The following is a 16407-nucleotide window of genomic DNA, read 5'->3' on the forward strand; positions in this document are numbered from 1 at the left end:
GTTTCAGCTTTTTATGGTTCACTGGATGTCTTCGGCAAGCAACAACCATGCCATGTTCTCTCTCTGTTCATAACAAGGAATAATTTGAAGAATTTCTGCTTATGTATATGCTATGAGAAGAAGACCCAACACTGACTACTACCTTTTCAGGCTGCATGCTAAAATATGCTCCAAAGTGCTATTTAGACATATACTAGGGATTCAAACATGGCCAAATATATAGACAGAAATGCAGTAAGGAAAGTACCAAGGACAACCTCCAAAGGGAGGTTTTATATAATACAGTTTAGAGCAGTAAAGTCAACCTCTTAAACAGGAAAAAAAATATATATATATACATATATATATATATTCATGTTATTTTACAAAACATGTTCAGCAAACAATTTAGAATAATCCTGTACGATTTGATCCCTAGGGCTGGGAAGGTGGCTCAGTGGTAGAGCGCTTGCCTTACATGCATGAGGCCCTGGGTTCGATTCCTTAGCACCACATAAGCAAAAAGAAAAAAAACAAGCCAGAAGTGGCACTGTGGCTCAAGTGGTAGAGCACTAGCCTTGAGCAGAAGAGCTGAGGGACAGCGCCCAGGCCCAGAGTTCAGGCCCCACGACCAGACCCCCCCCAAAAAAAGAAAAAAAAGCTGGTAGTGGCGCTGTGGCTCAAGTGGTAGAGCGCTAGCCTTGAGCTGAAGAGCTGAGGGACAGCACCCAGGCCCAGCGTTCAGGCCCCACGACCGGACCCCCCCCCAAAAAAAAAGATTTGATCCCTAATTTACTGATATGAAAATATAGTCTCTACCTAATACAGAGACATGAAAAGCCACATCGTGTGTAGTGAAATCAATAGTTACTGATTTGCATTATACCTCTTATTCATTTGTTTATGAGTTCCTGTTGTTTGTCTTCTCATCTCTCTGGTCCTTTCTCTGAATACTTGTATCAATTGTAGAAGATATTTATCAGCAGAAAAGCTTATTGCTGTAACTTGCTTCTGGCTATGATAGATGTGTCCTTCTTTTATTTGTTCATTTTATGCAGGTCCTGAGGCTTGAACTTTGGGCTTGGACACTGTCCCTGGGTTTTTTTGTTCAAGATTAGTGCTCTATCACTTGAGCCATAGCTCCACTTCTTGCCTTTTGCTAGTTTATTGGAGACAAACCACAATCTAGATCTCAGCCTCCTGAGTGGCTAGGATTATATGTGTGAGCCACCGGCGCCCTGTTGTCTCATTCTTAATATTCATAACTTACACCAAATCACAGTAGTTACCCAAAGAGATTAGAACAATTGGGTCTATCTTTGTTTAAAGAGATTAAGAGAAGTTTATTAGAATAAATTATTTGAATATTTTAGAAAAAGGAATAAAACTGATAAAATTACCTTTTGTAATCAACAACAAATCTGTTTCCTCTCCTGTCTTTAGCACTGAAGACTCATGACTACAAATTACATCAGAAATCAATGCATCCTTAGTGGAAAACACTGCCTAAAAAAGTACAGGACAGTAGGCAAGTATGACTATGGTATCTGTCCTAATAAGATGAAAAAGAAAATCAGAAGAAAAATAACTTCTTTCTTGAAGAGGATTAAACATTTTCAGTAATATTATTAATGGCTTACAATCTCTGGTCATGGTCAGAAACAAGATGGTAATCATCGTAAATAAGGTATTTATTAAGAAAGACAAGGTTTTAAGATGAAATCTTTGTTTTGCATAGTATGGAGTATCGAAATGAACATACTATACCACCAGCCTTTTAATGGAGCAGTCCAGAGCTGTAATCAGGGCCTATGCATTGAGTCTGTGTTTTCAAAATAAACATCAAAACATGATAAAGAATAATCATACCAAAAAATCATAAAAGGAAATGAAGTGGACAGACTGCAATCCTCTGCAGTTCTTGATTTCCAAGAGGGAGATAAGTAAACCGAAGTCTAGTGAGGCATCTCTCTTAACATAATTGAGCTTAAGTGCCTGAATGATCCTTCAAAATTAGTAATAGGACTTACCTGACACCTGTCATTACATTTAATAGATAAAATAAATATACACACGCATTGCTCAAGCACAGCCTATATATAGTAAGGAGTCAATAAATATCATGTTGTTAATACACAATTATATAATTTAAAAATCTATACTAACATGTGCACTACAGCTTAAGCACAAGGAATATATTAATTAAAAGCTATAATGAGTAAAATCTACAGATTTAATTTTTCTGATTTGTTTTAGTTTCATCTTAAATGCACAATCAGGGTAGATTTCAAGTAAATTCAACAAAATTTATGTGGTTCTGTTGCTTGATATCTGCCCTTCCATATAGTTATTGATCTGAATGTTCACTGAAAGCCATCATAGATGTACACATCTATCTATCTATCTATCTATCTATCTATCTATCTATCTATCTATCTATCTATCTATCTATATCACATGGTTAGAACAAACGACAGCTGCTCAAATGCACTTACATATAATTCATTAGTATTATGATTTTCTAATGCTAATTTTCTCACTCATAACATTTGAATAATTTAAAGGTAATGTTTATGCCACTTGATGGTCAAACTAGAATTGCTATTTACAAACACTGCTTCACCATTTGATATCTGTTTCATTTAAAAGTAAATGGGCTTCTGCCTCCAGAGAAATAAGAATATTTTATCATATTGCATACTATGTTCTGAAACACTAATGAAGAAAAGGCTGTGTAAAAGCTATTCTGGCAATCTGCATCACCATTTTAACTTTGAATAGATCAAATTAATGATAATACAAGCTATGGAATGATTTGTCTTATCTAAATTGCCTGCATGAAGTTCACAAAACAAAACATATCAACTGGTTCTAGAGACTGTCTAAAGAATTCTTCCTGATTGTCTCAGACATAAACTAGTTATTGCAAATAAGGGAAACCATGGGACCTATGTTTCTTTAGGCCTGGCTTACTTCGCTTAATATAATTTTTTCCAAGTCTTTCCATTTCCTAACAAATGGGGCAATGTTTTTCTTTCTGATGGAGGCATAGAAGTCCATTGTGTATAGAAATGGTCAGATAAGTTGATGTTAGGTGAAATGAACCCCAAGATAAGGACTCAAATGGTTTTTCTTTTTTGCTATTGTTTCTAACATATTTATAAGATGATTTCTTTGTTGCTTTGTATGTCCCTCCATGGTATAACCCCTGCTTTCACTGTATATGATGTCGGTATAATTTGTGGAGGGGAAGGGGAAAACAAATCGTTTAAATAGGGATACAGGTGTACCCATTGCAACAATGAGATGTACAAGTCGTTATGTTGAAAAATAAACTTTACAACTTTAGTGCTGGGGGGTGCAGGAGCAGGGGGATGGGAAGGGATGGGAAGGGGAAAGAAAGGAGGAAGCAACAATGCTTTGATAAGAAATGAACACATTACCTTGCTCCTGTAAGCCCTCTGTACAGTATTTTCACAATTAAAAAAAAAAAGAATTCCTCCTGATTTCCAGTGCCGAAACTGTACTTTCCTGGTTTCCTTTCTTTGCCACGCTTTCTTGTAGCTCTTCAACAGGAGCATTCTTTCTCCTATTGTAGCTGTAACTTTTTCTCCATTTCAGCTTCCTTCAAGTCTACCTTGCCTACAGCCTCAAAAATTTCATTGGGCCAGTGACTCTCCAATCTATATCTCCAATATCATACCTTTCTTAAGCTCAAATCACTAGCTCCTTTGCTTGCTATTATCTCAATATGACTTGCTTCAGCATCTAAAACTTCCTATGTCCAAAACGAATCAGAATCTCCTCTTACAGATGATTCAAGTTTCTATGACTCTTCCCTCCTCCTCCATGTTTGAAACTTGGGAATAAACTTTAACTTTGTCCTTGACCTCCATATCCTGATGAAGACTGACATTGCCTCATCCTTCTATTTCTTTATTTTAATTTTTATCCATTTTAGGGCCTTCCTTTGCATTAAACATTCTCTCTGCATGTTATGTTCTCTCTACCCTCAAGGCCGGTTCCTGCTTGTCATTCTTTAAATGTCACTTCTTTGTACAAAAACTTAAACATGATAAAAATATTTTTAAACTTACTTTATTGTTATAATAAAGGTGATGTACAGAGGGATTGCAATTAGCAGTGAAGTAATGAGTACATTGCCTTTCATATGGTGTCTTCTGTCCCTCATTCTCTCCCAGTCCTTCCCTCCCGTCTCCACCCACGAGTTGTATAGTTCACTTTCATCAGTGGCCAGTTAGCTCCACTGCTATACTTTTTCACCGTTTTTCCCTTGAGTCTGTGCAACTTAAACATGATAAAAGTATTTTTTAAATAAAAAGAAATAAGTAAAATAAATGTTGCTTCTTCAGAAAAGCCTTCTCTGGCCACTCTAATCTAAACATGCCACCAGATCAATTTGTCATATCATCCCGTTTCAGTTCTCTAACATGCCATATGTCACTGCCTGGTCCTTTCCTACCAGTATTTTCTGTTCTTCTCCTTAGATGGGTAATCTAGCAGGGACCCAAACAGCCTAGTTTCCTGCCATATCCCAGAACTTGTAATAAGCTAAACCTCAATAATAAAAGAAACCTCAGCAAAATAAAAATCTTTTATATCATAACATCTTTTTATTGCTATGCCAAAACAATTACAAAACAGATCTGGCCGTGGCAGTGATATTCCTGTCTCCTACCCAATTGTTCTGCCTGAATCACAAGAAAGAATAACTTCAGAGAACACAAAACTGCCTGGGACACTTGCAGCATGCACTTAGAAAAAGTTTCTCTTCTAATTTCCTCTTGGAAAAATCTGCAAAATTATTTACTGCCAACAAAACAAAGCATGCTAGGCACTGCCTGTCACACATTAATGTGCTCCATGATATTTTCCAGAACATCTCTTATGTTCTATATGTCACAAATTTTGGAGTCTTTTCCAGTAGATTCCTGTATCTATACTTTAAAATGTTCTCTTGTTGTTTGAAATACTCAACACTCATAGCTCCTTAAATCATTCCCATCCTCCAAGATAGGCATGTTCTTCAAAATAGATGTTTAAAAGTCCTGTTCTACCCTCCATTCTCCTTCCAATTCTATCCCTTTCTCACCCTCTCCATCCCTCTCCCTATCCTTCTCCTCTAACTCCTTTTTCTTCTCTCCCTCTCTTCCTTTCCTGCTTTCTCTCTTTTTAACCATTTCTCCTTCTTTCTCTCCTGAACACAAGTATCTTTCTTATACCAAAAAGTCTTAGTGGATAAAATTCACAATGTTATTTAGCTCTCATTACACTGCATGATTCTATGGGGAGGGCTAAGACTTTATCTCTTTTATTTCTGTATTCTCTACCCAGCTTCTATCTTACAGGTACTGAAGAGAAAGTATACAAAGTATGAGAAAGTATGTCCTAAATGAAGTGAGTTAGTAGCAAAAAAAATTATAGTGTTAAGAATCATCTAACTTTTGGATTCCATATTTTTCCATTTCCTAATAGAAAGAGTCAGAGAGAAGGGATACTAATATTATGGCCTTCTAGAAGAACATCAAAACTCTGAAGACACAACCTTCTATGAAGTGAAGCAATTACTTCATCTACATAACTTCTGTTCACCAGAGTGTGAGTGCAATCAATCCTGATGAGAGATTTATAAGAACAATCAAATCACTATAGTCATCAACACATCAAATTCAGTGTCCACCCTCAGTACCTGGAATGACAAACTACATAGCTCTTGCCACAATCTAAGCCATCTCCCATCTCTAAACTCTTCTGGACTAAGCCTCCTTCCAAAAGAATCTGTCTGACTTTTTTCTAACCAACCATAGAAGCCATTGCTTTGACTTCATCTGCACTTACATCTTTGAGTAATAGAGAAGTAGGAATGTCTTCCTACTTTTTCTCCATGTGCTTATGTTATTTCTTGCTTAATCTTTCCAAGTTCAGTTGCAGCTTTGCCTCCTTCCCAGGGATCATCTTTGCCACTGTATTTTCTACACTTCAAGAGTAGGGCTTTGTGCATTCTAACTATCCTACTCCATCTTAGTCTAAGCCATTGCACCTCCCTATGGGCCAAGCTCCATTCTTGCCCTCAAGTCCTGTTTTCTTTCCCATTTACATCTTCTTTCCCTCAGCAGCCCTCACAGCAAACTAAATATTGCTAGGTAATGTTCACCAGAAGATGCTCATTGTCCCAAACATCCTACCTACTGGAGCAAGCTCTCTACACTCTGTGCCCCATCACCTCTCTCCCTCTCCCTCCCAACCCCCCATTCTCTCTCTCTTTTCTCTCCTTCTCCCTTCCCCTCCCCCTTCTCTCCCTCCCCACACTGGCTTGATACCACTTCTTGAGCAGATTGTTGCCTTAGGAACAATTGGGGGACTGTCCCTTCAAGAGTTACTTCAAATTCCTCCTGAGTCAGTGACCAGCCAGTGCAAGTTTACAGCCTGGCCCAATCCCTAGAAAGCCCCCCACTCCAACCCATGGTCCTGTTTCCACAGATTTTAACATGCTCCATGCATTTCAGCCTTTGGTTTGCCTGTTATTGTCTGTCTTCTGAATAGGAATGTTACTTTTCTTATTTTTGTGTGTGGCTAATGGGTAGTTTTCTCTTATTCATTGCTGGAACTCTAAAAATCAGTGTTTTGATTGGATAACGAGTAAATCAATTTATGGATAAACATGAGTGATTACAACATGATAAAAATTATATGCACTCTGGAAAGCATAGTAGTAAGTAAATGTATATTTAAGTGCTTGAGATTATTTTGGCTAGTTTAGAAGATAGTAGTATAGTCAAGAATTCGAAAGTATTGAAAAATAATTTACTTTCAGCTGGCTATAACCTTTAAACATAAACATCATCTAGGTATATATTTACCATTTAATAATGGAAAAAGCACAGTTTCTAGATTTAATTCACCTTCCAGTATCTTCACCCTCCAATTGCCTTCAGTAAATTACATCCACCTTATCGGATAATGCACAAGTTGTATATCCACAATTGCAGGTTTTGGCTCCCTAGGGCCTGATTTTCCTCAGGTGAGCCAAGCTCATTTTAGTATAACAGATATGCTTAAACAGATATCTCAATTGGGAAATTTCTAGAGAATGCCCCAAATCTCAGCTACATCCCTAAGGATAAGTCTTTACTCTGACAGAATTTCTTCTTTTATAGCCTGCCATATATAAGTGCATAGTTTATGGGTTCTGGTTCCAAGATTTTATATTATTTTCCACATCTGACATAATAAAACCAGTCCATGAAATCTGGGCCTTGTTAAAAAGCTATCAAAAAGTTCAGTGTGCAAGGCTGGAATCAAATAATTTTTTAATAAAACCTTCCTGACAATCACAAATACTGAGGGAATTATTTTCTATTAAACAGAGGGAGGATCCCACAAAATTCAAATAATCATGGTTATCACTGTATTTTTCCAATGCTGCTTAAAACATCATTGCAGTGAGTAATACTATCTTCCTTTCATCCCTTCACTTTTATTTTGGAATCAATAACAGTTCAGACTGTCCCCAGATAACTGCTAAACATACATCTTCAAATAACTTAGGCTTCTCCAAGGAAATAATCCTGCAGTTTTAGGATATACAAAATATTTTTTAAATCCCCTTTAATATCTATTTCTGGTGACTAATGATAAAGTTTCCTCCAAGAATTGAAGATTATAATAAAAGACAAAATGCACTCCAGTCATCCTGTAAATGCCTTTCAGACTCTTGATATCTTTACTTGTTGTCTGCCCATAAATTATGATAACCTGGGCAAGGGAACTCTGCCCTTGCCCCCAGTACCCTGTGGAGTGCAAGAACCACCTGTCACTCTTAAGAGATTCTCTCCCTTTCATTGAACATGTCACTCAATACTAGACTAGTCTGACAGTGGATCTTGCTGGTAATCAAAAAGACACAAAATGTTGATTCACTGAATGAATGCATTTCCCCCTCAACATGTATAGAATATACATAGTGGTTAGAAAAATGTTTTCTGTCTCTTCAAGCCACCTATTTTCAATAATTTGAGTCCCCTTTGATGATGTTTCTTTTTCTTCTGTCCAACTAATGTAATTCAATAAAATGTACTGTTACTATTATTGTTACTTTAAATTTTTTCCATTCCCCCTTCTAGTAGCTGAGACCATTCTTTTCTTTGCTTCTTTTATTTTTCTCTTAGGCAGACACTCTATTGCTGAGCCACACCCCAACTTATTTTTTAATGCACTAGTTATTTTTGAGAATGGATTTTGCTTTCTGCCTGGGCTAGGATCTTGCTTCCTGCCGCAGCTGAGATGACAAATGTGGGCGACCACATCCAGCTTTTTCCATCAAGATGGGGTCTCATTTACTTTTCTGCCCAGACCAGCCAGGATTCTCTTGATCTCAATTTTCCAAGTACCTAGTATTACAAATGTGTGCCACCAGTTTTGAGCTTGTGTTTTTTATCATGCTCATAATTCTGTCATCTTCTACCAGGTTTCCTGGCCTTTTGATTCTGCCCCTCTCCTATATCCAATGCATTACAGATGAATTTTGCAGCACTCTCATCCATAGGCCAATGAAAGTCTTTAGGAAAATGAATCAAGAACATCACAAAACCAATCCTATCCTTCACCCTGGACATACCACAACCAAAACTTGCATCTTCTTTCTTGGACTGGGAAAACCACTGTTGTTGAAGTTCTACGATTCCTCCAGTCCTCACTCATAGGTGTTTTCTTCCCCAGAAGTTTCCTAATCACATGATCAGTTACTTTTCCAATACTCTTATTCAAACTACTCACTATACTTTCGTTTTAGCTGATTTGTGCACAGTCAGTCTCACCCTGAACAATCTGTTCATGCTAGAGCCCTATGATCTCAATCAAATTTAATATATTACTGACACCTAAACAGTGACTTTCCAAATAGCTACACTTACTCTGATCATGGAGTCTAAGCACTGAATTTTCTTCAAGCTCTTCAGGTAATCTTACTATATAGCCAAGTTTGAAAAACATTTCTATATCCATATTTGCTTCCATATCTTATCAAAAACTCACCAATCTTGAGTAACTAGGCACTCAGTCTTTGCATTTTAATTTAAATATTTGTCTTCCAAAAGCCCTTTCTAACCTTCTAGATCAAATAAGACTGCTCTGTGCCAGAGCAGTAACAGAGCCTGTCACTGTAGACTTCTCTCTTCTGTCTTTGAGGTTAATTACAATGAAAAAACTATGAGTTTCAGATTAATGAATGTATCCTAAATTCTTAGCATTGTCATCAGACACAAGTAATTTCTGTTAAATTAATGTGATAATGACATTGTGAAAATTCAAAAGTAAACAGATTATTTCACTGTTGAATCCCATAAATACCCTTTTCTCTAAACACTTCCAAAACTATTTTAAGATATTCATAATAAAACGATAACCCCTCTGCACAACACCTTACTGATAACAATAAAATTATATTTTAAAATACTTTAAAATAGTTTTAAGAAAACCCAGATGGCCAGATAACTCACAAATAGAAAAATACTACAAGTGGCCAGTTTTGAATCTAAGAACATATATCTTTTGTCACAATGGAAGTAAATGCTTGAAAGACAAGATAATAGGTCATCATATGTGTGTTAACTTTCTGTCACCAGGATAAAATGTCAGCAATAAATCAACAAATAAGAAGGAAGCATTATTGGGGCTCACAGTTTATAACATTTCAGTCTGTGGCCATTTGTCCCCTCGGCTGTGGGCCCATGGTGAAGCAAACCATCTAAATGAGGGCATCTGGAATAGTGTGAATTGGCTCACCTCACCTGGCCAGAGGGTAACAAGAGAAAACAGAGAAAAAAGTTGGCATCTTCAGTATTTACATCCAGCACACTGACCCAATGATCTACAGTCTTTCCTCCAGGTTCCACCTTGTAAAGGGCTCAATGCATTCCAGTAAAGTCACAGGCTAGTGACAATTATTCAACATGGGATCTTTGGGGGAACACTGAGAATCCAAGTCAAGAAAACATGACTGTACATGAATGAATTCTAAGCTTGTTCTGAAGACCAGAACATTTCCGTTGCTAATATTCTTTGTAAAGCCACAAATGAAAATTCTGTAAGAACATTAGGATATAGCCTAAAGTAATATGCTTGACTCTGCAGAGCTTGTTATCTTGTATATAAGAACAAAAGAAAAATAATCTTAATTCTGAAAAGAGAGGCACAGTAAAGACAGCTCATTAGTCAACTGCTATTCCGTCAATTATTATTAAGAGATACTCTCTGAGTAATATGAAGAAAAGCACAAAGTACATTTTCTACATACACTTTATTTCTGATGAAGCTACATGCATATTTTTCTTTTTCTATTATAATGATGTGAAAATAAAGTTAATTTTCAGATCCTCTGGTTTTCATGATGTTCACGGATGACCTTTAAACCAGTATAACACGAGGCACAGTGGCTCACCCTAGTAATCCTAACTACTCTGAGGTCTGAGGATTGTTGATTGGGACTAGCTCAGGCAGGAAAGTCCTTGAAACTTTTATCTCCAATAAATGACTCAAAAAAAGCCAGAAGTGGTGCTGTAACTCAAGTGATAGAGAGCTAGCCTTGAGCTAAAGAAACTCAAGGGCAGTGCCCAGGACCAGAGTCCAACTCCAAAGGCCAGCAGAAAATAAATAAAAAAGCAAATAAATAAATAAATAGATAAAATCAGTATAGCATAGCTTTATTATTATGGTTCATTCATCTGTCATTCACTGTAGAAATTACCGATCTAGGAAATTAAATAAACTAGAAGCAAAAGGGCAACATAACCTCTTACCACTAAGAAATAAAACTAACATGCCCCTTTTAAGTAACTGGTAAACAAAATATATTGTCTCTTATAAGAACAGATTATTTCACACTGTTAATGCTATATTCAATTAACCAAATTCACACTGAATGTTACAATGTAAAGTCATCAGAATAAGAATAACAGGTGCTCAAATTTTAAATATCACATGGCCTCTTATTATCAGGAAAATCAGAAAAAAAAGGTCAACAGCTAACTCTACTACAGGACAAAAATAATTTATTATGAAACATGCTATAAGGGTTCAGGGGCAATAGCTCAGGCTAGGACAAGGCAGAACAATCTGATGCTGTGTATGTGTTGAGGAAAGAATCATAGAACTCTCAGGGTGGTATTTCCTATCAGAAAGGACCACAAACAGGACACAGAAGCTGGGGCCTATGCAACAGCTCTGAGAAAATAAAGCTGGAGAAAACAAAAAAAAACAAAACAGCAGTTGCAAAAAAGATCTGGTCACACTGAAGAAGGCCTTCAGTAGAATCTGCTCTTAAGACAACAGAAATCTGTGCACTGTTAGACACAATTTAATTGAGTTTCACGAACAATTGAAGAGGTAAAAATGGTTGCAAGCAAACTATTGAAAAGGGCTTCTCAAGCAGTCGAGGAGACACATTTTAGACAAGAGAAGTCAGAGGACTCATTGTTCAAGGGGAACACTAAACATTAAATGACTGAAAATCTGAACAAAAGGACGAACAATTGATTCAACCTTTTTATACAATAACAAATAGAGATGGAATACAGAATGAAAATCAAATCAACCATTTATGTAACTCCCCAAATAACTGAGCAGTATAACAGCTGAATTCTTACAAATGTCTCTGAACAATTAAATCTCAAAGAGCAGACCTCTAACACACTGAGGATCTTCCAACTTCTGCTACTTGTCTTTTTGCTGCTTCCAACTTTTGCTCCATGACAATGACATCCATCATTGTTAGGAGAAAACACACACAGCACCCTATCACTTGTCCCACAGATATAATCTGCTTCATTAAGGGAGATCTAAGACTTCTCAAGACAGAATTAAACAATAACATTATCAATTCCCCAAAAAAGAACAAAAAGAAAAATCTCAGGATTTTCAGCTGCTATGTAATCAAAGACAATTCTCATTAGACCAAGGCCAATTGGAAAGGAAACTCACTTTGTGGTGGCCGGAGCAAGGGAAAGATAGAGAGAAGAGGAACAACATGGGTGTGTATCTGTGTTTTCATAGAGGAAACATCATGCGAGCATTCCCGATGAAACCTCTCCCTTGCCCTCAATGCTGTCACCATTTTACAAATGAGAAGGAGACAAATTGAACTTCTCAATTTTTTATTAACATGGAAAGATCTGAGATGTAAGCTAGCTTCTCCTAACTCCAAAATCCATGTTCTTTCCAATAAGCACACTGCCTCCAGGATTTGTCCTCAGTAATCCTTCTCATAAAATGTGACCTCCTTTTCCTTGGTTGACATTCGATACACATCACTGAGTACCTACTACATGCTAAATCTTGATGATTACCCTTCATTAGTGTATTCAAGTGTTGAATACTAAGCATGATGTCCTCTTCATTTTGCGTCTCTTCATCAACTTGCATTTCAGAATGAACATTATCATTATTTTATTCCCATTAACTTTCTGAGCATTTTCTGGTAAATATAGAAATGTGTGATATTTGTGCTATAAAAATTAAATATCACTGGTGCCAGTGGCTCAGACTTATGACCAACTACTTGGGAAGCTGAGACTTGGAGGACAGAGAGTCAAGGCTAGTCAGGAAGAAAGTTCCAGACACTCTTTCCCATCACATAGCTTGGCACAGGGACATACTTGTTAACTGAACCTATATGGGAGGTTGAAACTAGGAAGATCACAGTTACAGATAGAAAACTTCATAAGTTCCAATTCCATGGAACAAAGCTGAACCCTGGTGATGTGAGACCCCAGCAATCATGGAAGGGTTAGAGTACTCAGATTGAGGAATATGCACATGGCCAGGCAGGAAGTGATGAACTGTCTCAAAACACCAGTGCAAAAATACAGGGCTGGTGACTGGGGTGGGTGGTTCACGCCTGTAATCCTAGCTACAGGAGGTTGAGATCTGAGGATTGCGGTTCAAAGCCAGCCTAGGCAGGAAAGTCCATGAGACTTTCATCTCCAATAAACTTCCAGAAAACCAGAAGTGGTGCTGTGGCTCAAGTGGTAGAGCACTAGCCTTGAGCTAAAGAGCTGAGGGACAGACCCAGGCCCAAATATCAAGCCCTACAACTGACAAAAAAAACAGCATTGGAGGCATTGTTCAAGAAGTAGAGTACCAGGGCTGGGAAGGCCTTGCATGCATGAGGCCCTGGGTTCGATTCCTCAGTACCACATAAACAAAAAGAAAAAAGCGGTAAGTGGTGCTGTGGCTCAAGTGGTAGAGCACTAGCCTTGAGCTGAAGAGCTGAGGGACAGCGCCCAGGCCTAGAGTTCAGGCCCCATGACCGGAACCCCCCCCCCCAACAAAAGAAGTAGAGTACCAGTCTAGCAAGCTCCAGGTCCTGAGTTAAAAGTCAGTATTGTCAAAAAGTGTCTACCACTTTTTGAAAATATTAAAACTTGGATTTGTTGGAAGCAAAAGTTCGCATTAGATAACCATCTAAAAGAAATATCTTAGATATTTCAGCAAATTTAACAACTAAAAATTCTTAGGACAGTTGTTTTTAGAAATGATGCTGCCACAGATTTTAGTAAAATTTTAACTGAAAAAACATAAAGATGACTATGTTTATATACGCTCTCACTTATATGTGGGATATAGAAACATTGGAATTATAAAAGTTGAGACTAGAATGATAAGGCCATTCTTCCTATAAAATAATTCTAGAATATACCAAAGAATTCTCCAATAAAATAAAGGGAATAAAATTAGATGAGATTAATACTGAACCCTAATAAGGCCATTTGGAATGAATATAGAAAATAAAAAGACACATTAAACCAGTGACCTCTGTAGTATTATGCTCACCTTTGGTCCTCAGTTCCACCCAGACCTGAGCCTCTCTCATCCCAGGAGTTCCCCCATACAGCTGACCCCTCCCCTCTCTCCACCCAGATCCACCTGGGCTCCCATTCACCTCACTTCTGACCCTCAGACCCCTCCTGCTACCTGGATGGTGCTGGAGGCCATGTGCTCCCTCTTGGGGGAAAAATGGCTCCTCTAATAAACCTTATAATAGTCTTTCTCCTGTACCTGCCTTCCTCTGCATGGTCCCTGGGATGGATGGATGGGACCCTTCAGCCTCAATCTCGGTTGTATTATAAGAACACAGATTGTTTAAAAAAAATAAAAAACACTTATGTACTCATAAGTCTGGTGTGATCATATGGAATTCTCACATACAATCAAGATTTGAGTGCAAGCCCAAACAGCCTTCTACTAATACTAAAAAGAAGCCTTTGAGAAAAATTTTTAAAATAAAGTTTGAAAACGAAAATTGTAGCTGGACAACATTGGCTCAACCTATAACCCTATCTACTCAGAAAGATGACATCTGAGGATCACAACTCAAAGCCAGAAGGGACAGATAAGTCTGAAAGACTCATATATCCAACCCAACAACAATAAGACAGAAGTAAAGGTATGTCTCAAGTGCTAGAACATTGGCCTTGAGCAAAACTGCAAACTTGAGGCCCCAGATTTCAAGCCCCCATACAAGCACAAGAATAAAGAAAGGGAAGGAAGGAAGGAAGAAAAGAAGGAAGGAAGGAAAGAGGGAGGGAGGGAGGGAGGGAAAAGGAAGTTGTAGATTCCACTGTGGTACTTTTTTTCATACCTACAGGAAGTTCTTACCATTGACAGATACCTACAGGTGCAAAAGGCCTGGTTGATTTGATTTGTCATTTTCTGTGAAAAAGTTTAGTATCTCAGTTGGCCCTGATCACCACCAGAGTGGACTGCTTGCACACATCATATCCTTTAAAGAGAAGTTTGTGGGGGAGGAGGGACTGGGAATGTGGCTTAGTGGTAGAGTGCTTGCCTAGCATGCATGAAAGCCTGAGTTTGATTCCTCAGTACCACATACACAGAAAAAGCTGGAAATGGTGCTGCAGCTCAATGGGTAGAGTGCTAGCCTTGAGCAAATGAAGCTCAAGGACAGTGCCAAGGCCATGAGTTCAAGCCCCAGGACCGGCCAAAAGACAGAGAGAGAGACTGACAGACAGACAGACAGACAGAGACAGAGAGACAGAGACACGGAGAGAGACAGAGGGAGGGGGAGAGAGAAGTTTCAGGGAGACTGGCAAAGCACAGCTTGCAGCAGCACATAGCTCTCTAGGTTCAGCTCTACTTCATCTCTAGCTTCAGACATTCCAAAAATGTACAACTACACAAGGCAGTCCACCAGCACGGAGTTAGGCTACTTTAACAGACTCCTGCTTAGAAATTACAGATACACTGAGATGCCCTGTGGTTTGTGGAATAAAAGCTAATCAGATGAGAATAAACACTTCATAAAAAATACACAAATGGATGTAACTTCAGAAATAGGAAAAGCACAATTGTTAACAAAATAAAATATTAAAATAGTGGCAAACTGCCACCTAATGTGACTGGGTCAAAGAATAAGGTTATTTTGTTAAACTAGTGTTTTAAGAAATTACACTGTTCCAGGAGAAGGTGTTTTGATGTCTTTTTTAGAATAACAATGGCAAGAAGGATCTCAATTTCTATAGTTTTACTGATAAATTAGAAACTTCTAAGTAGTATAAAAAAGAACATAGATAAATGCGAAGTATCATGTAAGATGTCACCAGTTACTTTTTCACCAAGCCATATATGTCATATTATAATTGACATGGAAAAAATCTGCCTTAAAATATGAAAGAAGAAAATGATAAAGAAAAGTTTTTAAACAAGAAGCAGCAATACTCAGTTTTTTATTTTTATTATGTGCATATAGGCACATGTTAATGAACAATGAAAACAGTACTAAACACAGTTATTAATGTTATGTTAATGCTTCTGTTTTTGTTTTGCATTTCTGCCATTTCAATAAGGCTCTAAATAAAGGCAGGCTTAAAAATCTTTCTCAATTTCCTGAATGCAGAGGTTTTGCTTAGGCAATGATTAGATTTCTATTGATTTATTTTCTGTTCATTTTTTTTCCTGCTATGTTCCACGAACATATTTCACTTTTATTTGTTCAAACCAGTAGCTCTAAAACTTCCAGATCTGTCAAGATCACTTACAAGGCCTGTTAAGTTAGACTGTGTGGCCTTAGGCGCTCCAGACTTTCTGATTTAGTTAAGGGGTTTAAAATTTTGCTTTTCTACTTTTTAAAAACATTTTGTACCACTCTTCCTCGTTCCTCCTTGAGTCATCTTAAAACAATTTTAGTAAGCTTCATTTTCCTACTTTCCTCTCCTCCCTGCATTCCCCTTCTTCCCGCTCCCCTCTTTCTCCCTTCCTTTTTCTCCTTTCTCCCTCAGTCATCTATCTGCCTCCATTTTTCTCTTTCTCTTGCCCTCCTTCCTTCCTTCTCTTTTCCAGTAGTACTAGACTTTGAACTCAGAGCCTCACAAGTGTTAAGGTGGTGCTCTACCATAG

At 37.7% G+C, this 16407-nt stretch overlaps 1 protein-coding gene across 1 annotated transcript in view; it reads right to left on the bottom strand.

Moving 5' to 3' along the window:
* Positions 1–16407, bottom strand: part of Mei4 (meiosis-specific 4 homolog (S. cerevisiae)) — a 135302-nt gene that overhangs the window by 107212 nt on the left and 11683 nt on the right. The window contains exon 2 of the mRNA XM_013034107.1: positions 10733–10748. Within this exon, the coding sequence (XP_012889561.1) occupies positions 10733–10748 (16 nt within the window). The remainder of the gene's footprint in view (positions 1–10732; positions 10749–16407) is intronic.

This window comes from Dipodomys ordii, unplaced genomic scaffold, assembly GCF_000151885.1.
Source record: "Dipodomys ordii isolate 6190 unplaced genomic scaffold, Dord_2.0 Scaffold182, whole genome shotgun sequence".
NCBI lineage: Eukaryota > Metazoa > Chordata > Mammalia > Rodentia > Heteromyidae > Dipodomys > Dipodomys ordii.